General features: G+C 35.4%; 1 protein-coding gene across 1 annotated transcript in view; it reads left to right on the top strand.

Annotated features, from left to right (window-relative positions):
• DMD (dystrophin) overlaps positions 1-27,764 on the top strand; it is a 1,828,382-nt gene that overhangs the window by 962,784 nt on the left and 837,834 nt on the right. Inside the window, 1 exon segment of the mRNA XM_078146592.1 lies at positions 23,813-23,977. Coding sequence (XP_078002718.1) covers positions 23,813-23,977 — 165 coding nt within the window.

Below are 27,764 nucleotides of genomic sequence, written 5' to 3' on the forward strand. Positions count from 1 at the left end.
GAACAAATCCAAAAGAATGAAAAATTAGAAAACAATGTGAAATATCTCATTGGAAAAACAACTGACCTGGAAAATAGATCCAGGAGAGAGAATTTAAAAATTATTGGACTATCTGAAAGCCATGATCAAAAAAAGAGCCTAGACATCATCTTTCAAGAAATTATCAAGGAAAACTGCCCTGATATATTAGAACCAGAGGGCAAAATAGAAATTGAAAGAATCCACAGATCTCCTCCTGAAAGAGATCCCCAAAGGAAAACTCCTAGGAATATTGTAGCCAAATTCCAGAGTTCCCAGGTCAAGGAGAAAATATTACAAGCTGCCAGAAGGAAACAGTTCAAGTACTGTGGAAACACAATCAGGATAACACAAGATTTAGCAGCTTCTACATTAAAGGACTGCAGGGCATGGAATATAATATTCCGAGGGCAAAGGAGATAGGATTACAACCAAGAATCACCTACCCAGCAAAACTGAGTATAATCCTTCAGGGGAAAAAATGGTCATTCAGTGAAATAGAGGACTTTCAAGCATTCTTGATGAAAAGACCAGAGCTGAATAGAAAATTTGACTTTCAAATACAGGACTCAAGTGGAACATGAAGAGGTAAACAGGAAAGAGAAATCATAAGAGACTTATTAAGATTGAACTGTTTACATTCCTGCATGGAAAGATGATATTTATAACTCACGAAACCTTTGTCAGTATTAGGGTAGTTGGAGGAAAAAAATTATATGTATGTATATGTAGATAGATAGAGGGCACAGGGTGAGTTGAAGATTAAGGGGTCATATCTGGAGAATAAAATTAAGGGATGAGAGAGGATTATACTCGGAGAAGAAGAAAGGGAGAGGTAGAATGGGGTAAATTATCTCACAAAAAAAAACAGAAAAGAAAAGTCTCTTACAGTGGAGGGAAACAGGGGAAGGTGAGAGGGAATGAGGGAATCTTATTCTCATAGGATTTGGCTTAAGAAGGGAATAACATACACATTCAATTGGGTATGGAAATCTGTCTTACCCTACAGGAAAATAGGGGAGAAGGGGACAAGAGAGCAGGGGATGATAGAGAGGAGGGCAGATTGGGAAAGGGGTAATCAGAAGTAAATACTTCTGAGGAGGGACAGGGTCAAAAGAAAGAATAGAATAAATGGGAGGGCAGGATAGGATTAAGGGAAATAGAGTTAGTTTTTCACAACATGTCTACTATGGAAGTGTTTTGCATAACTGCACATGTGTAACTATATTGAGTTGCTTGCCTTTTTAATGAGGGTGGGTGGGGAGGGAGGAAGAGAGAAAATTTGAAACCTAAAGTTTTAAAAACATATGTTTAAAAAAATGTTTTCACATGCTACTAGGAAATAAGAAATATAGGAAATGGGGTACAGAAATCTATCCTGCCCTACAGGAAAATAGAAGGGGAAGGGGATAAGAGAAGGGGAGAGAGTTAGAAGAGAGGACAGACTAGGGGAAGGGATATTCAAAATGCATGACATCTTGGTGTGGGGGGAGGGGTGAGATGGGGTGAAAATTTGGAACTCAAAAACTTGTGGAAGTGAATGTTGAAAACTAAAAATAAATACATTTATATTAAAACAAAATAAAATAAAATAAAATAAAAAAGGTGTTTAGCACAGTGTCTGGTACATAGAAGGTAGTTAGTCTCTCTCTTTTTCCATAGATAGATAGGTATATACAATATGTATATACACATGTATGTGTATATATGTATATATATGTGTGTATGTGTATTTTTTTTTCCTTTTCCCTATGCCTTTGTTCATAGCAAATTGTTATTTGTTGTTCCATAGGCTTCAGATGTATGTGCTACCGAGGTCTCTGTTTCTTTTTGTTGTTGTTGTTGTTGATGGTGTGTTTTTTTGGGGAGGGGGCTAGGCAATGGGGTTAAGTAACTTGCCCAGGGTCACATAGCTAATGAATGTTTTGTTTCTGAGGTTGATTTGAACTCGGGTCCTCCTGACTCCAGGGCCAGTGCTCTATCCACTGTACTACCTAACTGCCCCGAGGCCTCTATTTCTAAAATAGTTCAATGTTCCAAAGGTTCGATGCAGATACCTCATCTCCCAACCCAGATAATACCACTTTACTGCCTTTCTTGACTATCTTCTTGAGTTGTTGTGATGACAAAACATTTACCTTCCAGTGGCCTATTCTCTAACAATAAACCTCCCTGCATTTACTGGGCTGGTCTGTAGATGACTTTCATAGTCTGCCCTTGAGCCCATACTCCAAGACTTTCCCATCTGTTGTGGGACCTGCCAGAGACTGAATCCGGCTGGCATCTGTTCATAGAACCCAAAGACGTCTCCATGAGACACTAAAGCACTTAAGAGCGTAAGAGTAGGAAGGACTTGTTAGAACAACACGTTTACATTATGTTGTTGTTCGGTCATTTTCAATCATGTCCAGCTCTTCATGATCCCATTTGGGATTTTTTTGGTCAACATCCTGGAGTGGTTTATCATTTCCTTCTTGAGCTCATTTTCTAGATGAGGCAACTGAGACAAACAGGGTTAAGTGACTTACCCAGGGTCACACAGCTGGTAAATGAAGAGGCTGGTTTAAAACTCAGGAAGATGAGTCTTCCTGACTCCAGGTCCAGCACTCTATCCTCTGTACCACCTAGCTGCCCAGTTTATGTCATATACAACATAAAAATATAAGAACATAAGAATTTTCTGCTACAAAGAGTACCAATATTAGTTCCATTTATAATCGTCAGAAACACAAATCGTATATGAAAGAAAACTGAACATTTTTCAAGTTTATTGTGACATTTCACTGGTGGTTCTATTCCATTATCAAATCAATGATTGGCTTTTACTGTAAATATCTGTTCTAGCGATTAGGAGCACCTTTTATTTCCTCTTTAAAATGCATTATTCTGAACTTGGCAAACAACAACAAATATGAATATTTCCATGAAAAACACAAAGGGGGGGTTGAATGAAACCCGGACTCTCTCATTTAGTAGTTGTTGTTTTTAAATACATAATATACCTAACACATTAATTCCAAGGCTGCCCTGCTTGTCTGTGCCTCCTCTAAATCCCCTCTTGTTCCCTTCTATACATATTTTAAAAGTATTTTGTTAATGTTCTTTTCTTTGCCTCTTCCCTTCACCATTAAAATTTAAAAATAAACTTTCATAACAAATAAGCATAGTCAAGCAAAACAAATCCACACAGAATCAACATATGAAAAAATTTCTCATTCTGCATCTCTAACCTATCATCTTTCTGACAGGAAGCAGGGTCACTGGGACTCTGAAATTGTGGTTGATCATTGCACTGATCAAAATTCTTAAGTTTTTCAAAGTAATTAGCAGCTTTTGTTAAATAATCCAAAGTATTAGAGTTCATCTTATTCTTTGTTGTTGCTTAAATCACATATTTAACATAGACATTTATTTAGATACTTAAAGATGCTCTTTAGAGATGGTAACAACAGTTCATTACTTTATCGATGTTATAAAAAACTGCATTATCATCATGTAAGATCTTTAAATTTTCATTTCCTGTGATATTGTCAATGAATACTAGCCTCACTCAATGAAAGTGTGGAGTTGGCATATTTTCAATATTTATTTGACTGTCCAGTACGTACTTGCCTTTTTCTAAAATATTCTATGGCCTTTTTTGGTGTGTGGAGGAGGGGTTCAGCTAAGTGCTTTCATTGTGTAGGAAGCTGCTATAGAGAAAACTCTCATGATACAGAGCAGGAACCATGTGGTGTCCTGAAGAGTACTGACTTTGGAGTCACTTGACTTGGTTCAAATACTGCCTCTGATGCTTCCTACATACATGAACTTAGAAAAAGTACTCAAACTTCCTGGCCTTTATTTCCCCCCACTATCAACTGAAATGTTATAATCCTACAAATGTATATCTGTAGCAAATTGCCCGGGAGCACTGAGAGGTTAAATAACATGCTTGACTTCCAATGCCTTCCAATGCTATAGATCCAGCGCCAGTCTCTCCCCAGAATTCTAATGTTCCATCTCCTTTAGCTTCTTCAATGTGATATTGCTTCAATACTTAAAGTTTCTAAAACTATCAGCCAAATAGATTGGAAATCTCAACATCATCTTTGAATATTTCCTCTCCCTCCACTCACCAATATCTAATCAGTTGTCAAATCCTGTAGATTCTGCTTCCACAGTATCTCTTGCTTCTGTCCCCCCCTTCCCATTCACATGACCATCATTCTGGTTGAGTCTAATATTATTTTTCACATGAACCATCAAAAGTGCTTATTACTTGATCTCTCTGCTTTCTGTCTCTCTCCTCTCATCCTTTATACTCTTCTTAATGCATAGGTTTGATTTTGTCACTTCCCTGTTGAAAAACCTTCTTGCTTTTGGGATCATATAAAAACTCTTTATTGTGGTACAGAAGGCCTGTCACACTCTGATTCTAACATTTCTATCACTGTTTATGTAGTCTACTTTCAAGTCAAATTAATAACTCGAGCTATCTGTCTCTGTCTCTGTCTCTCTGTCTCTATCTGTGTATCTCTCTCTCTCTCTCTCTCTCTCTCTCTATATATATATATATATATATATATACATATATATATATATACATATATATATATATATATATATATATATATATATATATATATATATATATATATATATCTCTATCTCTCCTTCCCTCTACAAACTCTGCAGTCTCTGTCTCTTAGAGGCATTTCCTAATCTTTTCATGCCATGATATCTTCCACATGTGCACATTTTCACAACCACATTAAACCTCAATGCCTAGAATTCATTCCTTTTTCGTTTACTGTTAATGGACATTCTTGTCTTCATCAAGGCTTAGACCAGGTACCACTTATAACAGGAAGCCTTTTCTGCTTCAGCAAACTATTTTCAACATCCTCTATTTGCTAGAGCACTTTTCCTGGACTTCTCCATTTCTATATCACACTCTACCTTGGACTATACTTCTTTGCATATATATTGTTTCATTCTTGGAAGACTGTGTATCTCTTGAGGTCTAGGACTTCTTGCTTCTAATGCCTTGCCTTTCACATAGTCAATATTTAACAAATACTTGTTTTATTGCACTAAGTTAACATTTAAAGAGGCCTTGAAAAATTTCAAACTACATAAATTATTACGTTCAAGCCTCACAACAGCCCTGTTAGGTACTACAGGTATTGTTATCTTCATTTTACAGATCAGGAAACTGAGGACCAGGGAGGTTAAGTGACTTTCTCTAGTCATAGAACTAGTAAGTTTTTGAAGCAGTATTTGAAACCAGGTCTTCCTGATTCTAAGTTCAACATGTTATCCACAATTCTGTGATATTTTATATATATTCTTCCTCATGTCTCTGTGTTCTCATTCACTCTCTCTCTCCCTTTCTCTATCTGTGTCTTCTTTCTGTCTCTCTGTTTCTCTCTGAGTCTCTCTCTGCCCCTCCCTCCCCCCCTCATCTTCCCTCTATAAACTCTGCAATCTCTGTCTCTCTTGCATGCATGCATATAAACGGCATCTACTCCGTGCTGCGTAGAGACATCTTGTAATTTAAAACAAAATCAGAAATCATTATATGAAGGAAAACCATAGTGAGTCATATTTTCAAAAATGTATATTTATACTTGATTTTTATATACTGTTAGTTTGTTCAATTCCCATCACATATTTGTACATCAATTGTTTGTGATAGAACCCAGATTCTCATATCTAACATATCAGATTTCTCTCACCAAAAAAATCAATGGTCGTCTGATGAAGTTTTCTTTTAATATGAAGACATATAAAAGGAATAAAACCAACAAAGTGAACCTGTTTTTCAAAAGACTAGATTTAGATTGCCAATTGAAGCATAAAATTATAGTCAATGTATCAGATTTATGCATTGTTTTAGTCTTTTCCACTAAGTTAGACATTCACTTTCTTCTAAAAGTGAGAGTATTACAACCCCTGTGCTAAAGCAATTGAAGAAATATTGTTTCTGTTCCAAGGTCATACCTGGAGGGTCTGGAGGGAAATATGGAAAAAGAATAAAAAGTTACTGAATCCATTCCAAATAACGATCTGACACACATTTTCAGTAACCTGCTTTTATTTTTCTTGTAGTAATACCACCTTAATTTTTAACTTTACTATGACAATGTTTCATAAATATTCATTGCTTAAAATAAATTAAGCAGACTTTGTTTTAAAGTCAATATTGAGTTTGCTAATGAAAATGGTTAAGTTAATTAAGTAAATGGCAGCCCTCACTGAACTTCTTCAGAGCTATTTAGCCTAGTGATGTTATTTTCCTGAAGAAATGATGTGTAAAAATTGAACCCTTTTTACTCTCCATTGTTCTACCTAAGCTTCCAAATTGTCACTTTACATGTAACAGCCTGTTGCATGAAGTGTAATTATGAGAGTTCCATAATTTGATGGTAATAGGTATGAGATAAAGTATTGTAGAATTGGTTCATCTTTTTTTAGTTTGGTAAGAAGTTAAACGAATTTTGTCATACCAAAGTTTGTATAGATATAACTTCTGAATGCTAGAGCAAAATAAACTAAACAATGCAAAATCTCACAGATTTTTGTTTTGCAACTAAAGTTATAAATGTAAGTAAACCTGGTATTTTTCTTCTTATTTTATTCTCTTTGCTGGTTAGACTATTCTCTTTTCGTGCTGTTCTCTGTCATACTTCATGTTTCTACTCTTATTCATGCTTCTCTCTCTCACTATCCTGAAAAAGAGGGAGCAATATAGTCATTAAGTTAGATGAATTACAAATTGGTTGAATGACCAGACCCAAAGAGTAGTCATTTATTGTTCAGTGTCAGCTTGAGTTTTTAGTGGAGTGCAAAAGAAATAATTCCTTGACCTTGTGATTGTAGAATATCTACCAATAACTTAAATAAAAACATTCATGGAATGGTTATCAAATTGAAATTTAAATAAGTCTGGGAGGGATTGTTAACACAATGGATGACAAAGGTAGCATCCAAAAAAAAAAAAGATCAATAGACAAGAACTTAATAAGATTAAATTTAATAAGAATAAATCAAAAGTTTTTCATGTGGGTTCAAAAAATTAAATGTGCGTGTACTGGATCAAGAAGACACAGGTGAGAACAATGGGGTCAAATTAAAGTTACAGTTAACAGAGATAAATCCTGCACTTGAGTTTTCAAAATCAATTGAATAATTAATAATAATGATGTAGTACTTTAAGGTTTGCAAAATGTTTATCTATATCTATATATATCTAGCTAGCTAGCTAGCTATATTGTTCTCACAACTACTCTGGGAGGTAGGTGTTATTATCATCCCCATTTTACAGATGAGGAAACTGAGGCAGAAGCAGATTAAGTGATTTACAAGCTTGTCACATTTCTCACAAGTGTCTAAGGCTAGATTTGATCTTGTCTTTACCCAGGTCTAATACTCTATCTACTCTGTCACCTACCTGCCTCTAAGGATAGAATAATTAATAACAATAACTTATATAACACTTTATGTTTGTAAAGTGATTTATATGCATTCTATCATTTGAGTTAATTCCTTGTGAAGTAGGAATACTATATTTTATTATGCCCATTTTACAGACGAGGAACAGCTCTGACAGGTTAAGTGACTTGTCTGTAAGTGACGTGTTCAGAGGATGGATTTGTATCCTCATCTTCCTGATTCCACAGCCAACTATAATCATTCTCATCATGCTTCTTCTCTTGTATGAGAAAGATAAAACTAAACAATTCTCTGAAAAAGACTTGGGAATCTTAATGTACTGCAAACTCAATATGAATCAATGGAGTAGCATGGCAGCAAAAGGACTAGTATTCCAATCCATTCCCCCTCCAATCCATTCTTCAAATTACAGATCTTCAATGCATTGCCATTTCTTCATTCACTACAATAGCAGTAGCTACAGTAGAATTCAAAAACCAATAGGTCTGTTTAATTTCTTGTATATTATTTGCCTTCTGATTTGATTAACAAATGCTCTCACAATTATCTGTCCTAGTTGAATGTCATATCACTATCTGCTCAGGTTTCTTTTCTCTTCAGCTGCTTTTCTGTGATTTTTCAGGTGCTATCGCTCATAACGTTTTGTCCTCCTACTCTGAAGTATTTTGCAGTTGATCTTGCTGTGTCTTTAAATTGGAAAGCTTCTCATATGGAAGAGTTAGCCCTATTTTCCATGGCATCAGAATAGGGAGAACTGAGAACAATGTATCGACAGTTATAGTGAAACAAACTCTAATTCAATTTCTTTAAGAAAAAACATCTTTCTGATCATTAAAATTATATAAAAATAGAATAGTTTGCCTAAGATCTTCAACCAGTGGCTAAATGACCTCTTGATGGGGTTATAGTTGAGGATATTAGGAGCAGATTAAAACTCCTTCCATAAGATTCTCTGATCAGTATTGGTGCTGGGCAAACAATAAGAAAAACAAGGAATGCATGATCTACCACCCCACTAATTTACTCTCATTGACACCTCATTAATTAATTCTTCTTTCTTGGTGGAGTGATTCCTTTATTTTATATTTTCATATGCTGAGCAGATACCCTTGAAATGTCAGAAATTCTCATTAGTAATTCCATCTTTTCCATCAGTAGTTTTCATATAGCACATCATCTATTTACAGATTCATGGGAAACAGTGGGACCAAAAGCCAAGAGTCCTCATTTGTAAAATGAGGGGGTCAGAATAAATGACAAAAGATGATTTACAGCTCCACACCTATGATTGTCTTGAAACATTGCAGTAAATAAATCTTAACTTCTACACGGGATTAGGCTGTATTCCTGACCTGCTGCTAAACATGAAGTTTTGTCCCAAGATAAGGAAAGAAGCTAATCTTTCAGTTAGCGCCAGCAAAACCCGTGGGCGGAAGGCAATTTGCTAACCATTCAGCACCGTTTTCACTATGTTACTTGTACAGATTATATTTAGAGAGACAGGCAAATCCTTGCTTTAGAAGGAAAAAAAAGCTAAATAGATAAAATGATTAAAGTGTTATGAGAATAAACTATGTGAAATCTGCATTTAAAATCCATTGTTAGATTCTAGCATGTTATTTATCTTTTTTTTTAGAAAAATTGAAGTTCACATCAGCTTAAAAAGACATGTACTTTCCTAAATTCTAATCCTGTGTCAGGTTCTACCAATCCGAGAAGGGTTTGACGGCTAGCCAGTAGTGTATGTCTGTACAAAATGTTACAGATTAGTTAAAATCATCTCCAGAAGAAGCCCATCACTAGAATTCTGCGTATACAATGATTATTTGTTAATGTATGGCAAGTCTCACAGACTTTCTACTCAGTTTGGAAGCACTGCAATCTAAAGTGGAGCAGAGCTATACTCAGAACATGTAGGTCTTTTGAAATATTAAAGTTGGCCTCTGTCGTTTAACTCTTTCAGGATGCTGGTTATATTTATATACATTTATAGTTCAGGTGGGCATAATCTTTTTCTCTGTTAGTATGATATACTTTTAGGGCATTAAAGACCCTGCCTTTTTTGCTGTGGATATTGTCCTGCTCACTGTCAGAGTTTGTTTATGTACCCATTGCCTCCAGCATTTAGCACAGTGCTTTGTCCAATGTAGGTGCTCGGTAAAGATTTGTTGAATTGAATTGAATGGCCTATTTTTATACCCTAATTTTTCTCTAAATAATCTTAAATGGTTGTGAATGGCTAAAATATATTCCTGACATATCAAGGAGCCTGGAGTCTCATCAACAATGCAGAATTGGGCCAGCAGGTGGTGCTACCTGGTTATTTGACACATTGTTTTGTTATTTCAGTTGTGTCTGACTCTTTGTGACCCCATTTGAGGTTTTCTTAGCAAAGATATTAGACTGGTTTGCCATTTCCTCCTCCAGCTCATATTTTAAAAGGAGAAACTGAAGCAAATAGGGCTAAGTGACTTGCCCAGGGTCACACAGCTAGTAAGTTTCTCAGAGTGGATTTGAACTCTGGTCTTCTGGACTTCAGGTCCAGTGCTCCATTCCACTATCCCACCTAGCTGCGCTGTTTAACACGATGATAGACTGGACCTGGATAGGTGGGGAATTCAGTAAAAATAACGGTATACATTGGGATTCAAGGCAGAAAGGGATACACCATAGACCAAAGCAGATAGATCATGGGGTCCAGGTCATTATGAATAGACATGGCAGAAAGCAGTTAGATAGAGCAGTGGACAGATGATAGAGTGTTTGACTTAGATTCAGGAAGAGCTGAATTAAAATTCTGTCTCAGATTTTACTTGCTCTATCATGCTAGGCAAGTCCCTTAACTTCACTTAGCCTTATTTACTTCATCTAAAAATGAGTTAATAAATAACACCTACCTTTCAGGGTTGTTATGAAGATCAAATAAGATAATACATAAAGTGCTTTGCAAATGTCAAAGTGCTATATAAATGTGAACTAATAGTAGTAGTATAAGTTCTAAGGTAAGTTGGTTAGATGTCTCTCAAGTATGGTGGTGAGGAGGGAGGGGAAGAGAGGGAAATTATGATTGGCCCTATCATTCTGTTTCTTGCTGGCAATTTGGAGATTTTAAAGCAGAGCTTAGCTTATACCCTAATAGTACTCATATCAAGAAGCCACTATTATTCCCCAGTTGATAGATGGTCAAAAGATATGAACAGACAGTTTTCAGATGAAGAAATTAAAGCTATCTGTAGTCATATGAAAAAAAGCTCTAAATCACTATTGATTAGAGATATGCAAATCAAAACAACTCTGAAGTACCACATCACACCTGTCAGATTGCCAATATGACAAAACAGGAAAATGATAAATGTTGGAGAAGATGTGGGAAAATTGGAACAGTAATGCATTGTTGGTGGAGTTGTGAAATGATCCAACCGTTTTAGAGAACAATTTGGAACTATGGCCAAAGGGCTATAAAAATGTGCATACCCTTTGACCCAGCAATATAGCACTGTAACAACATAGGGCTGTATCCCAAAAGGATCATAAAATTAGGAAAAGTTACAGACGCAAAATTGACAGGATATAGCAACAAGCAACTGTTGATTGAAGGAGAGGGAAGATTCAAGAATGACTTCACCATTTAAAGCCTTTTGGATTAAGAAGGATATCACATAATGCCATCAACAGAAAAGGGAAAATAGGATGGAATGGGGCAGTTTGGGAGAAAAGATATTGATTTCAATTTTCAGACATGTTTATTTGGAAGTATCAGCTGGGAATCTAGGTGAAGATGCATCTCTAGAGGGACAGCTAGGTGGAGCAGTGGATAGAGCACTGGCCTTGAAGTCAGGAGGACCTGAGTTCAAATCCGACCTCAGATCAAACACTTGACACTTCCTTGTCACCCTGGGCAAGTCACTTAAACCAAATTGCCGGAAGGAAGGAAGGAAGGAAGGAAGGAAGGAAGGAAGGAAGGAAAAGAAAAGATATCTCTCTAGGACTGGGAGTAACTCTTGTTTTTCTCCAAATCTAGTACTTTTCCCATTGTTAAATATGTGAGTTTTAACAACCCTTCTTCCACAAAATGAAGCTGCTTTTGCCATTGACTCTTATGTCATTTTTCTCTCCTTGAAAACAATTATATGTTTATTCCCTCTTTAAAAAAAAATGAACTTTTTGTCAATGCTTCTTGTGTTTTTATATCATAGTCACTTTGAAATATTTACCCACTTTCCAGAAAGCTTTCCTTTATAACAAAGTAAAACAAATCTGAACTAAACCAGTTGACTAACAAAACCAGTTGACACTAACACAAAACACCATTTTTCTAGTGGATGTGTAGTCATGAGTAGTCAAAAAATATGATCAAACAGTTTTCAAAAGAAAAGTTACAAAATATTTTAAATATTCCTTTTTATTATTATGAACTTAACCAAATATCAACAAATATGAACATTTCCATACAAAGAGAAACAAAAGAAGAAGACTATATATGAAATTAAATTCTACCATGTAGAACTTTTTTTTACATTTAAGATTGAATAAAATAATTTCAACACTGCCCTTCCTGTCTGTTTCTTTCTGAACTTTCCTTTTCTCTTTTTTGTGTAATTTTTTAATGACTTATGAATACATTTTTTTTTAGTATCACTATCACAGCTCTCCCCACCACCATCCTCCAAATATCTACCCATAAAGGGTAGAAGAAATGTAGTCATTTTGTAAAAAAGAAATGTAGTCATGACAAAACAACAAACAAAAATGTCTCATACTGTGGTCATGTATGAAAGTATATACTTTCTGCATTTTATGCCAAGATATGGAAAGCATTGTTCATCACCAGTCTTTAGCAGTTGATTAGTCATTGCTATGTTTATCAATGACTGATGACTGCTCGATATCATATTGTTTTCTTATAGGCAAGATTAAAACATGCATTTCAGTTTAGTGAGGACTGAAATATACATTTATTGAATTGGATAAATAACTATCTCAATCTTTAAAACATTATATAAGGATATGTCTTTTATACTACATCACTTGTTGCTCTGACTCCTGGGGCGGGAGAAAGTATTTCTATCTTGATTTTGTTTGTTTGTTTTTGTTAGGCAGTGGGGTTAAGTGACATGCCCAGGGTCACATAGCTAGTAAGTATTATGTGTCTGAGGCTGGATTTGAACTCAGGTCCTCCTGACTCCAGGGCCGATGCTCTATCCACTGCACCACCTATCTTGATTTTTTAAAAATTGCTATAAAATCATTCTGTTCAGAATAATACAAAGAAGTAGAACGTCATGTCAAGCTACAATGTACTGTCCTGGTAGATGAGCTTTGGAAAATGTCAAGCTATTGGCTTTAAATAATAAGAGTGAAGATAACACTTCTAGATAATGCCAATGCAATAGACAAGTTGGCAGATGAATTTTAATATCCCTGCATCATTTAATTTCTAAAAAATAAATCCCATCCACTTTTTGATAATTTTGATTAAAAAAACCCTTTCAGATATTAAGCATTGTCATATTTTTCAGTATGCTTCTAGGGAGATACATTAGTATGTACAAAACAAAGTGACACTGAACAAAGCCAGAATTGTTAAGTTTGGGAGACTTCTGTATGAGGCTGGGTTTTTCATTTTCTTCTGCTGTGGTTTTGTGTGTGTGTGTGTGTGTGTGTGTCTGTGTGTGTGTGTGTTACAGTGATTTCTACGCAATTGCAGTGGAGGGGAGGGACAATAGAATTTAGAAATTACTGTGTAATTTTAAAGAACAATTTGAGTAGTATCGTAAAATATGACTATGATATCTATTTACCAAATTTTGAATGGTATACACTAATACCCAATATCTTAGTTCTATTCATATTGAATAGTGGCAGCTTTGATAGAGTTATATGCAATTAGAGACAGTGCTCAAAATGAACCTTTCTCTTCTCGTTTCTTTTCTTCAGGCAGGCAGCTAACAAAGCCACTTAAACAAATTTGTGAAAAAATCCAATTTTAAGGCTAAAGCAAGCATGTCTCTTACCATATATTTGGTAAAAGGAGAGCAGGGTCATGAGGCTTATTTAATATGTTGAATCTTCTATTCTTAGAACAACTATTGAAAAGATGAAATTGACAGTTTGAGTAACATCAGATTTGTTGGATTTCATCAAATTCCATGCTTTGCTTCCCTGAGATTCATTAATATTCTCAGGAATGATGAAGAATGAGATAGAAACAATACTGCTCAGTAAAATGCTTGTGGACATGTAGTTGGTCACACACAGGTTTAACCCTGTTTTTGAAATGAAATAACAGCTATTGAAGCTTCAATAAATAAGCATAGTCATTTTAACTTGTTTTGTAGGATATAACTTTCCAAAATAGATTGGATACTAAACAACATCAGGAAATACCTAATATATATATATGCACTAATCATGTTATTAAGGACTATTCTGCCACACAGTTATGAGTTGTCATATTTTAATAAACTGAGAAATTACTTATGAGACTATTGCTTATGGCCATTAAGCATTATTCAGAAGCTGACAAGTTTAATATGTTAATGACAGCAGAATCCCTTAGTGGCTGAAAAGATATTATTCATTCTCTTACTAAGTGTGAAACCTCCTTTGGAATTTTTATTTATAACATTATGCATTATGTCTGCAGAACTTCAGGAATAGCAACCAAAAACATCTACATATGGTAATAAAAAGTATATATGAGGAGACTAGTATTCATGGTGGTTCCTATCAAAGGAACCTTCATTTTTAATATTTATTTGAAAGAGAAAATGTGGAAAATGTACTTCTGTAATTAAGACAAATCAGGTACAAAAATTTTTCTGTAAAGTTCCAAAGAAAATTTCACTTTATGAATTAAAATTAGATCACATTCTACTAATAATATTTTAAATGATACCATTGTGAAAGAAGGACCTCCTCCCCCCAAAAATGAATCATACACGATCATTTCTTAACCATATGTAAACATATATTTTTAACAAAAGCCTTATGGCATATAATCACATGCTTTTCACTTTTGTATTCAAGATTATTTTATTAGCTTTCTGTAGGTCAAAAAAACTAACATTAACATGTGTTCCCCAGAGAGCAATTTTTAAAAAATGAAAACCACTGTTATACGTGTGAAGATATTTTTCCCAATTCTAGCTTTTTTTATAGCTTTCGTTTATGAAAATGTGAAAAAAAATAAGAGAAATTAGATCTTCAATTTTTTTTTAATTTGCAGATAGTACATAAGAAGAATAATGGAATAATGGTCTACATTAATTAATTGGAATTATTGAATGTTGGAAGTCTCTTTCGGCATTGGTTAATATTGGTATAGGTCTACATGAGACATAGCTATTTAACTCAAATATATACACATATATACATATGTATAAACACATATGTGTATTTTAATATCCATATGTCTATATAATCTATTGATACTCTCTTTGGCAGGACATGTATTACATTTTGAATGATACAGAGAAGATTAAAAGCATGACAGAAATATTTGTAAAACATTCTATATTTTTCTTCCTCTTTAGCAAATACATGTGCTTATTTGTGTACATAGTCAGTTTAAAATCAAATATAAATACATATATAATTTTTAAAATTTATAATTACACATATATATGTAATTATATATATAATTTATACATATACATATGTAATATATATGATCTACATTTAAATCTGTGTCTATATATTTTAAATTTGATCCTTGGAGTATGATGATGCAATGAACAACTAGAATGGACCAAACCAAGAAAAGAACAGATGAGTGTTTTTATTACTGACAACTAAGTTCAAAGAAATTTGGGAAGTTGGGTATAGCACAAGCCACTGTGATCTCCAGGAATGCCTTTGTGTAAAAGGAGGCACCTGGGCCACACTGAGAAGCAATGGGAAGTCATTGAAGCTTCTAAAACAGGGCTATGTCATTACTAGAGCTGTATTTTAGGAATACCCATTTTACAGTTGTAGGAAGAATAGGGTACAATAAAGACTAGAATCAGGGAGAATAACTAGGACATTTAAGTAGTCCAGGAGAGATTTTATGAAGGCCTGAATTAGGGTGGCAGGTATATGAGTGAAAAGAATGGTCTGGATAGTAGAGATATTATGGAGATAGAATCAATAATACTTGGCAACTGACTTGCTATAGTGGGTGAAGGAGAATGGATAGTCAGACATGGCCCTGAGGTTGTGAACCTGGGTACCAAAAGGATGGTGGTGCCCTCAACAGAAATAGAGTAGTTAGGAAAAGGAATGTGTTTGAGAAGACTATGGTATAAATATTTTAGAAAATAAGGGTTCTCTTCCTTTTTCCCTAGTCATCTTTGGAAACAGATGTAGTAGTGATAGTGATAGTCAAAGGGTATAGTCAGTTTAGTAACTCTTTGGGCATAATTTCAGAGATATGAAGGAAGAGAAAGAACTGATAAATAAAAATAGGTATAGAATGATTTTACATATATACATATTTGTGTTTAATGGTAGCCATCTATAGGGTGGGCAGAAGGAAGAAAAAAAGGAGAAAAAACATTATTATATATTTTTAAAAATAGTAAGTTGTACATAATAGATGAAGTTTCATGTGCATTCATCTTTTTTTTATTCACTCTGTTATGAAAATGCTTGTTTTATTTCATAGATTAAAAATAAAATAAAATTTAAAAAAAGATGTCTATGATACAGCTATGACGTGGAGTTCAAGAAAGAGATAAGAGCAAGATATATAAATTTGAGTCATCATTATCATTTCATGGTAACTGGAAACCCCAATTCAACCTGAATTCTCCCCTTTAACTTCTCCCCACTCCCTATTTCATTATCAGTGGCCAATCCTTTAATAGTATAGGACTGAATTCCAGGGTTCCAGGAGGTATATCTCCTGTTCCAATTGTAAATTTATCAGTGTTGATCAATTTTTATCAATTCCCTGGCTCTATCCTAGGTTTCTGAATCTGCAGCATTCATTATAACTGCCTCAACCCAGGCCCAACATATTGCTACTCCCTCACCATCTTCATTGTCATGTTCCTGGCATTCCAGCCTGGCCCTTTAATTCCTTTCTAAGACCAAGGCTGTTATTTGGTGAATGTTCACCTTAGGCCCTGACCTAGGCCCACCAAACTGCTACTCTCTGCCACCTTAATTTTGTATCATTATTTGTGCCTTATTTCTGTCCTATTTCCTCTTCCATCTCTTGCTATGAGAAGAGTAATAAAATCCATGTTATATATATATATATACACACACAACCAAGTGAAATATAAACGATACACAAAGTAATTTGGATAATAGGATAAAACATTAACAATGTGGTAATTGGGCAAGTTCCTTCATAGGGGGAGGTGATGCCTGAGCTGATCCTTTAAGGACCTAAGGATTCCAGAACACTAATGGCTGTGGCAATAAGGAATGTCCTTGTAGATGCATCAGTTAATAGTCCTACAACTATATTCTCAAACCCCGTGATACTCTTGACCAAAACAGTCCTCCCGAGCTACCATTCTTTTCTATCTCATCTTCCCATATTCTTCCCTGGCCTTTCAGGTCAAAGACCATCTTGATTTTGGCGTTTTTATCTCCACTGCTTAGTCCACTGCATAAGTATATAGTGAATGCTTAATAAATGCTTTTTCGTTCTGTCATTGACTATGCCAGGTTCTGTGAGATAACATAGATTAAATAAGATACAGTCTCTGCTCTCTAAGAGCTACCAGTCTAGTAGAGAAATAGCATGCACACAGACAGATATAACTGCAATAAAAATTATATAGGTTAAGTGCATAAGAGCAAAACTAAATGCTATTTGAAGTATGAATGAGAGGGAATTAGTACTGACCAGATGATCAGGGATAATTTTGTAAAAAAGAAGTTGCCATTTTGGCTGAGATTTAAAAGGTAAATAGAATTTCATCTAATGGAGTTAGGCCGGGAAATGGCAGATGTATTATAATGGGGAACAATATAAACACATGGGATTGGTCTAGCATTGAATGTGGACAGATGATGAAAGTTTGGCTGCAGCTCAGCTCATAAGGAAAGAATGGTACAGATCAAGCCTAGAAAAGTTAGGGGGATGATTGGTTGTAGAGACCCAGAATGCTACCTAAACATTTGGATTTTATTTGGTGAACCGTGGGAAGCAACCAAAGGGTTTTGAGTGTTGAAGTGATATAATCATATATAAACATTTGAAAAAATAATCTTGTAGCAAAGTGAGCAATGATTTGGAAAGGGGCAGGGATTATGAAATCAAGAAAACTAGCTGAGATCATTGTAATATGATATGAGGCATTGGTCTAGAGTTGTGGTACTAGGAATAGAAAGAAGAGGACAAATATGAGAAGTAGGATGTTTCTGATAATGAAGAGGTGTGAACATAAGAAATTAAATGATTGGGTTTGAAGGCACAAGGTAAGAGGGAATAAATGAGGATAATTTTAGCACATACTCGGGGGCTTACTCTCCTAACATCCACTCAGATTAGTAGGCTGGGTCCCCAAGAGTATCTGCTACTTGTCTCCTTCAGAGTTCTATGGTAGCCCTAAGGGATTGGGAGTGGTTTCTCTAGTGCTGTACCTGTATTCATATTAATTAGCAAGCCAATCTTATATAGCTTTCAGAAATCAGTATTTATTAAGATGTATAGTAAAAATAGTTGGTTCAGAATATCGTTACCAAACTGAGGGGACACTCTCTTACACATGAATATAGAGTCCAGGGGGGAAGTGAATTTAAGCATAGGGGACCTAATATGGCAAAAAGGACAACTCAGAGTTCCTGGAAGTCCTTTGCTAAAAGTCCTTTTCTGCCCTTTAAAGGATCTTCATTAAGTTCTCTATTGGCATGAGGCAGCCTTCTTCTGTGGTCATTATGGAGTATCTTGTATATTTTCTTAGGAGTTTCCTTTGTCCCTGGCTCCCAATGCTGTTCCAGGAATATTCTTATGATGCTGCTGAGCCGTTCAAATCCTCTAACTCCTCAGTATTTCTAAAATCAACATCTGATCGAGGTGGAAGGGAATGGGACTGGGACCCCGTACTTCTCTCTAACCTCAGACACAGACTTTTCCTCCTGACCTTCTGAGTTGTCTTTGGCCTTCATGGATTGAGAAGTCTGGAAACTGCCGTAGCTGCCTGTGATTCAGTCCTCTGAGGCCTGCTCCAGGTTCACTGCGTGCCCATGGCGAATTGCGCTCCTCTCCCAGCCCGGGGAGATATCTCTTTCCGATCGACCATCCAGGTTGTCTTGGGCTGGAAATTTGTTTCACTCTGTCTTTTTGTGGGTTCTGCTGCTGTAGAATTTGTTTAGAGCCATTTTTTTACAGGTATTTAAAGGGGTTTGGGGGAGAGCCAAGCAAGTCACTGCTTTTACTCCACCATCTTGGCTCTGCCCCAGAATTTTACTTTTGTGTTCTATTCTCATAAATGCTATACTTAAACTGATATTTAACATTAATAATATATTTGCTATTTTGTCTGAGGAGAAATTATTTAAATGGATATTTGTTATTAGGCCTTGCATCCCTTTTTCAAAGTTATAGAATTTGAAATATTAGAAAATTTAAAGGATTCATGACCTTTCAATGCTTAATCCCAAACCATATTTCTAATCCAATTAGCTCATCAGTACACATTACTCTCAGTAGATGAGCTGGGTCCAAAATTGAATAAAGGAAGCAAAGTGGGCTGGATTGTCTTTGGGAAATAACATAGTGTTAGTTGTTCCCTGCTGTCAAAGCACATCGTTTAAAATATATTCTCCATGTGAATTAGATAGCTGTGAATGATGAAAAAGCTCCATTTCAGAAAAATAAAAATTTCAGGTTATACAATGGGAAATGGAAAGACATTTAGGGAGTGTTTATAGTCTAAAGCTTGTTAATCATCATGATTACCTGTACATCAAGTAGGTAAAAATCATCATTCAGTGTGTGTGACTGGAAAAGGAAGTAGATGGTGCTTATAGCTAACAATATTTAATATTTATATTTTAAGTTTCCCAAACTACCTTACTTACATTATCTCACTTGAGCTTTCCAATCCTATGAGACAGATGGTATTAATTATCCCTATTGTATAGATTAGTAAATTGAAACTGAGAAAGTTTAAGTGGCTTGCCCAAGAAGACATACATAGTAAGTATCTGAGATAGAATTTGAACCCCAAGCTTCCTAATTCCAGTCCATACAACCTAATGCCTCATATAATGAGAATAGGATAATTCTTCGATAGCCTGCATGCTGCTCTATTATCCATAAAATATTAAATATACATTAAAAAAAAAGGAAAGCTTCCAGTGTATTAGGTGAACCCTGAAGAGAGAATTTATGGAAGGACATAAGCTTGAATCACATGGCATAAGAAGGTGTGAATATGATGCGATTTGTAGTTGTGTAGTTGTGTTATTAATACTCATACAGTGAGATCAGGGGTCTAAACAAGTATGGAAGTTCTAGAATTTAAAACTGACACCAATGATGGCTTACACTGAGCACAGTATTAGTCTTTACAACATGTACTTTTAAATGAGTTGCCACTTGGATACATCTTTGATGGATCTGTGATCTCATCAATGTGAGAGTGTTTTATCCATGACTACATATCCCAACCTATCCATCTTATAAACATATGCACTTTTACATGTATGTGAGATGTGGGAGAAGAGGGAGAAACCACCCATGAAACTTGAATTACCTGTTTATTCTAAAAAAAACCCCATTCTGTTTATATTAATATTAAACTACTGGGAATTTGAAATTGACATTCAAAAATTACAAGAATAGTGGAGGTAATCTTGTGTGAAATTAGGCCAAGGTTTGGATGGATCTTGAATTAACACAGAAGGGAATTGAATGATTTTTAAATTGTTTTGCCTCACCATAGAGTGTTTTTTTTGGGGGGACAGGGAGTGACGTTTACAGGCTGTACTGTGAGTAGAAATGGCTTTGTTATATTTAATAGGATTAGATAGCAGAATAGTTGCTTTACAAGTCAACTTTATATGTGTCTTTGCATGTTGATGGAAATCCTAAAGTAAAAAATTTCAAAGCAAATTATTTAAGAACATATTCAATGAAAGGGCTTAAATGAAAACTTGCTGTTATTCAGTAAAATAAATCACTTGCACATGTTATCTTTCCCCTAGGGCTGTATTGAACAATCCATCTCTTTCCAACAGACCATTATAGGGAAAAACAAGTGTAGTTATATGTCAGGAGGTCTCAATTTCTCCACCTCCAACTGAGTGTTGTTGTCATGGAAACCATCAGAGCTTTTCTGTCTAATGACTTTAGATATATTGTCTCCTATAAATGCTTCATCATTAGAGATTTGAATGGTGAAATTCATTGCTAGTACTGTGGAGTAAGAAGGAAAGATAGTAGTGCCTCATTAAATTACATTTTTAGTATATTTTTAGGGTGTTATCTTCTGCTGCTGTTCCAAGGTCATGAGTCCTTTTAAAATCCAAGTTCTAGGAATAGTGGCCAAAGAGGTCTTTTTTCAATGGTTTCTAATCTGAAAACTACCAATTGTTATTTAGCTACTCCAAGTACTCTAAAAATCTTCTAATCTAAATCTAAAAAAATTCAATTGATAATCATTTTCCTTTAGCCTGTCTGCATGTGTTTAGTAATTTTTGATGATAGGTGATTCATATCTGGTATAGAAGATGCAAAATATTGTTCCTCAATTCCAAGTATACATTTGGACATAAATAAAAGTTTTTGGGGAAAAAATATTTGGCCATCTTAATCATTTCTGCCTTTTTATTTAACTGATATGCAACTTTCTGAACTTTTTACCCCCCTTAATAGTATTTTTTTTCTCCCAATTACATGTAAAGATAATTTTTAACATTCATTTTTGTAAAATTCTGAGCTCCAAATTTTTTTTTCTGCCTCCCTCCCCTAGACAGCAAGCAATCTGAAATAGGCTATCCATTTACAATTCTTTTAAACATATTTCCACATTAATCATGTTGTAAAAGAAGAATCAGGACAAAAGGGAAAAAAACACAAAAAAGAAAAAAAAGAGAAAGAGAAAATGGTAATCTTCAATCTGCATTCAGACTCCATAGTTCTTTTTCTGGATGTGGATAGCATTTTCCATCATGTGTCTTGGAATTGTCTTAGATCATTGTATTGCTTATAAGAGCTAAATCTATCAAATTTGGTCATCGAACAATGTTGCTGTTACTGTGTACAATGTTCTCCTGGTTCTGCTCACTTCACTCAGCATCAGTTCATATAAGTCTTTCCAGGTTTTTCTGAAGTCCACCTGCTCATCATTTCTTATAGAACAATAGTTTTCCATTGCATTTATATGTCACAAATTGTTGAGCCATTCCCCAATTGATAAACATCCCCTTAATTTCCAATTCTTTGCCACTACAAAAGAGCTGCTATAAATATTTTTGTACATGTGGGTCCTTTTCCCATTTTTATGATCTCTTTAGGATACAGACCTAGAAGTGATATTGCTAGATCAAAGGGTATGCACAGTTTTATGGCCCTTTGGGCATAGTTATAAATTGCCTCCAGAATGATTGGATCAGTTTACAACTCGATCAGCAATGTGTTCCAATTTTCTTACATCTTCTCCAACATTTATCGTTTTCCTTTTTCATCATATTTGTCAATCTGATTGGTGTGAGGTGTTACCTCAGAGTTGTTTTAATTTGCATTTTTCTGAACTTTTATTAAAAAATCTGAATGGAAGTATTAGTGATCCTTTTTGGATAAGTTTCTAGCTTCATTTTAAAGACCAAAAATGGCAATTTAATCCCCGACAATATATTTACCGTCTAGTGACGCTTTACTCTTGGAAGTTGAAATTCTAATATCTTAGTAAATAGTATTATAGAAAATATTCTGATAAAAATTAGGCTAGCTTCATGTATTTGATAATTGAGATAAATAGGATCATTATTGTTGGCAGTAGAGATAATGATAACTCACATTTAAAGAACACCTTAAACTTTACAAAGCACTTTCCTCACAAAAATCCTCTGAAGTGAGTAGGGCAAGAATTATTTCCTTTCTAGGTTATGTAGCTTGTCTATGGTCTCATAGTTAATATGTGACAGGAATATGACTGAAGACTGGACTTTTAACTGTAATTTCAGAGCCCTCTCCATTATTCCAAGCATTGTTTATAGAGGCTTTATATATTATATATGTATATATGTGTATGGGGTGTGGGGGGGTTTGTTGTTCAGTCATTTTTCAGTTGTATCTGACTCTTCGTGACCTCATTTGGGGTCTTCTTGGCAAAGATACTGGAGTATTTTGCCATTTTTTTCTCCAACTCATTTTACAGATGAAGAAACTGAGGCAAACAGGGCTAAGTGACTTGGCCAGGGTCACACAGCTAGTAAGTGTCTGAGGCTGGATTTGAACTCACAAAGGTGAATTTTCCTGACTCTAGGCCCTGCACTCTATCCACTGTGCCACCCAGCTGCCCTATGTGTATATGTATAAATATATACATATAAATATAAAATGTACATGTATACAAATATAAATGTATACATAAATCTAAGCTTATGTTTATGTATATATGAATGTATATGTATATATATATACACATACATACACTTTGTAAATAATATAATAGTTATTTGTGCAGACTTTTTCCTTCCCTTTTATTTTACTGTTTGGGCTATGCCCTCCATCAATCTACTGAATTCTGAGTATAACTAAGTAAGAAAGTTCTTGCTAATCGCTATCTTAGAGAGCCTATTTGTGTATCCAGGGGTAAAATAAACCTGAAGTTAAATCCGGACATAACCCTGATGCTTAAAGACACACACAGCCTTAAGCTTCATGCATCCTATCCACCTCATTGTCCTTTAAAAATAATGGAAGTAGGTAGCTTCCCTAGCAACACCCAAGAAAAATGTGTGATAGATTTAGTTTTCATTTGAAGACACTGGTTCAACTTAATAGTATTTATTTGAGGGTGAGGAAATTTATATTTCTCTTATTAACATCAAATAACTTGTCTCTAGCAAGCCACTCATTGAACCCTTCAGTGTTTAATTTTTAATTTCTGAAATTGGATCAGTATTTATCTACCTTGAAGTTTTCCTGAAACAGGATTAATGGAAGGTGTCTGATATATGAATATCAAATGCTAACATGGAAAATATGTTAATATTATCCCAATGCATGCTATTAAAATGCCGAATAGTAATTTAACTACTTAGTAGGTAAATATTTTGATAAGGACTTTAATATTGAAATGTGTTTTTCCAGTCAATAAATTACATTAAATTAATAATACATTAGGTAACCTTTAACGTAATGTTAAAAATTCCTGCTCATGCTATAAATCTTGTTTCCTTTCAGGTTTCTAAAGATTTACCTGAGAAACAAAAAGAAATTGAAGCCCTGTTAAAGAATTTTGTGCAGTTTGAAGAAGAGTTACATCATTTGACATTGTGGTTGATCCCAATTAAGAGTCAATTGGAATTTTACAACCAAGCAAACCAAACAGAGCCCTTTGATATTAAGGTAATTCTCTTTTCCATTTCTCTCTTCTCCCTTTGAAATGTTCCTTAAGCTCTTGACATTTACCTTTGCTGTATCTTATCTTCTTAGGGCCCAACATGTCAACTAGCTAATCTGATGAACCACCTCAAATTAATATATAACCTATTAAGGATTATAATGACGGAAATTTCAGACCACGTGAGGGAGAGTGAAATGTTTCAGGTAGTTAATAGGATCATGGCTCAAGAGCTGGAAAGACTTGTGGAAAGCATCCATATCAATTCCTTCATTTTATAACAATGCCCAGAGAGATTGGGAGACTCACACAAGGCAACATAAGCAGTAGTAACTGAATAGCTAGTAACTGAATATAGTCAATCAAGTCAATAAACATTATTTAACAGCTACTGATTGCCAGGCACTGTGCTAAATGCTAGGGATACAAAAGGAGGCAAAAGACAATCCGTACCCTCAAGGAGCTTACTATCTAAGGGAGAAGGAAGGACAACATGCAAACAAAATTACAAGTAAGATAAAGGATAAATAGGAAATGGTTGACGGAGAAAAAGCAATAAAATTAAGAGGGATTGGGTAAAGGCTTCCAATAAAAAATGGGATTTTAATTGTAACTTAAAGGAAGCCAGAGAGGTCAGTAGTTGGGGTGGAGCAGGCAGAATTTTCCAGACTTGGGGAGCAACCAAAGGGAATGCCTGGAGCCAAGAGATGGAGGGTCTTGTAAATGGAACTACCAACAATCCAATGTTACTGGATTGAAGAGTACTTTGAGGGGAAGGAGAGTGTAAGAAGACTGGAAATTTTGGAGGGGGCTAGCTTATAAAGGGCTTTGAATGGCTAATAGAGAACTTTGTATTTAATATTAGAGGCAATAAGGAGCCACAGGGTCTATGGGCGGAGGCAGTGTTTGACACAATCAGATCTATGTTTTAGAAAAAATTACTTTATAATTTGGAGTGGGAAGAGAGTTGAGGCAGGCAGACCCATCAACAAGCTATTGTAATAATCCAGGAAAGATCTGATAAAAATCTGCACTAGAATGGTGGCAGTGTCTGAGCAAAGAAATGCGTATATTTGAGAGATATTACCAAGGTCAAATAGACAGGTATTCTCAACAGATTGGATATGGAGTGGGGTGAGAGACAGTGAGGAATCTAAGATGACTTCACAACTTGGGTTGTGAGTCTGAAGGACTGAGAGGATGGTGTTGTTCTCTACAGAAATAAGCATGGTAAGAAGTGGGAGAAGGTTTAAAGGAAAGATAATAAGTTTAGTTTTGGACATGTTGAGTTTAATATGTCTTCTGGACATCCGGTTGAAGATGCCTGTTGAACATCAAGTTTGAGGTGTTCAAAAGGCAGTTAGAAGTGTCATATTGGAGGTCAGCAGAGATTTAAAGGCAGTCTAAGAAGTGAGAAACATCAGCAAAGAGATGACAATTAAATCCATGAGAGTAGATGGAATTATTAAGTGATGTAGTACAGAGGGAGAAGAGAAGAACTCCCAGGACAGAACACTGAGGTCTTGTTGTAACTTATGAAGTGAAAAACATCTTGACCCTAATGTTTCTCTAGACATGACTACTCGAATCTCAGAAACAAAGGCATATTTCTACTTTAAAACATAAGTGAAAAGTAATATGTAAGTTGAATTAAATTCTATATGTTGATGTGCATTTAACAAATGCCTATGCTTACATATTTAAAATAAAAGGTGGAGGGGGTGGAGCCAAGATGGCAGAGTAAAAGCAGTGACTTGCTTGAGCTTTCCCACAAACCTCTCCAAATACCTGTGAAAAATGACTCTAAACAAATTCCAGAACAGCAGAACCCACAAAAAGACAGAGTGAAAAAAATTTCTAGCCCAACACAACTGGAGGGTTGATGAGAGAAGTCTGTCGTGCCAGGCTGGGAAAGAAGCACAATTCAGCATGGGCCAGGCAGGCAAAGACAGGGCCCTAGCAAAACCAGAATAGGCCTCAGGAGACTGAATCATGGGCAGCTGTGGCGGTTTCCAGACTTCTCAACCCACAAATGTCAAAGACAACTTAGAAGGTCAGTGGGAAATGTCTTTCAGACCTTGGTGAGAGAGGAGCTCAGTCTGGCCCCCATCTCAACACAGCCCTTAGGGAGCAGCCACAGCAGCAGCTGTTGGTTCAGGAGCTCATGGCCAACATACCTTGGGGGGATCAAGTAGCTGAATGGAGGGAGACTGCAGGGATCTCTTTGCTGGTGCTGAGGCAAGATTCTCTTGCTTTGCTGCTGCTTGGACCTGGGTCACAGTCCTGGGTGGCAGTCTTGGGGTGAGGAGGAGCACTGGTGTGGTGGAACTTGTGGCAGCAGTAGAGAGTGAATCCTCCTCACAGTTCCAAGGCAGAAAAGAGTGCTTGTGATCACTCATAGACCAGAACACAGACCAGGAAAGGAGTAAACACCTGGCTTTTGATCATACCACAATGGAAGAGGTGAAAATTTACAGGTCACTAGAAGTATCTGAAAACAGCTGCACAAAACTGTTAAAGCTTTGGGACAGTAAACCCTCCACAATGGAAGCAGATCCCTACCTTAACAAAGAGTTTAATAGTCAAATAATTGGCTATGAGCATGAGCAAACAGCACGAAAAAGTTAGACTATAGAATCTTACTTTGGTGACAAGAAAGATCAAAACATACAACTGGAAGGCAACAAATTCAAAGCTTCTATATCCAAAGCCTGCCAGAAAAATGTGAATTGGTCTCAGGCCATAGAATAGCTCAAAAAGGATTTTGAAAAGCAAGTAAAAAAAATAGAGGAAAAATTGAGAAGAGAAATGAGAGTGATGCAAGAAAATCATGAAAAACGAGTCAACAGCTTGCTAAAGGAGACCCAAAAAATTTTTGAAGAAGATAAGACCTTAAAAATAGACTAACCCAAATGGCAAAAGAGGTCCAAAAAGTCAATGAGGAGAATGCCTTAAAAAGCAGAATTGCCCAAATGGAAAAGGAGGTCCAAAAACTCACTGAAGAAAATATTCCTTAAAAATTAGAATGGAACAAATGGAAGCTAATGACTCTATGAGAAATCAAGAAATTATAAAACAAAACCAAAAGAATGAAAAAAAAGACAGTGTGAAATATCTCATTTAAAAACAGCTGACCTGGAAAATAGTTCTAGGAGAGTTAATTTAAAAATTATTGGATTACCTGAAAGCCATGGTTAAAAAAAAAGCCTAGACATCATCTTTCAAGAAATTATTAAGGACAACTGCCCTGATATTCTAGAACCAGAGGGCAAAATAGAAATGGAAAGAATCTACCAGTCATCTCCTGAAAGAGATGCCAAAAAGAAAACTCTTAGGAATATTGTAGACAAATTCAAGAGTTCCCAGGTCAAGGGGAAAATATTACAAGCAGCCAGAAAAAGCAAACAAACAAATAAACAATTTAAGTATTGTGGAAGCACAGTCACGATAACATAAGATTTTGCAGCTTCTACATTAAAAGATCAGATTCATCTACCTAGCAACACTGAGTATAATCTTTCAGGGGGAAAATGGAAATTTAATGAAATAGAGGACTTTCCAGCATTCTTGATGAGAAGACCAGAGCTGAATAGAAAATTTGACTTTTAAATACAAGACTCAAGAGAAGCATGAAAAGTAAATAGGAAAGAGAAATCATAAGAGACTTATTAAAGTTGAACTGGTTACATTCCTATATGGAAAAATGCTGGTGGTAACTCATGAGACCTTTCTCAGTATTAGGGTAGTTAGAGGGAATACACACACACACATACACACACACACACACACACA

The sequence above is a fragment of the Phascolarctos cinereus genome, unplaced genomic scaffold, assembly GCF_003287225.1.
Source record: "Phascolarctos cinereus isolate Bilbo 61053 unplaced genomic scaffold, phaCin_HiC Scaffold_726;HRSCAF=1367, whole genome shotgun sequence".
Lineage (NCBI taxonomy): Eukaryota > Metazoa > Chordata > Mammalia > Diprotodontia > Phascolarctidae > Phascolarctos > Phascolarctos cinereus.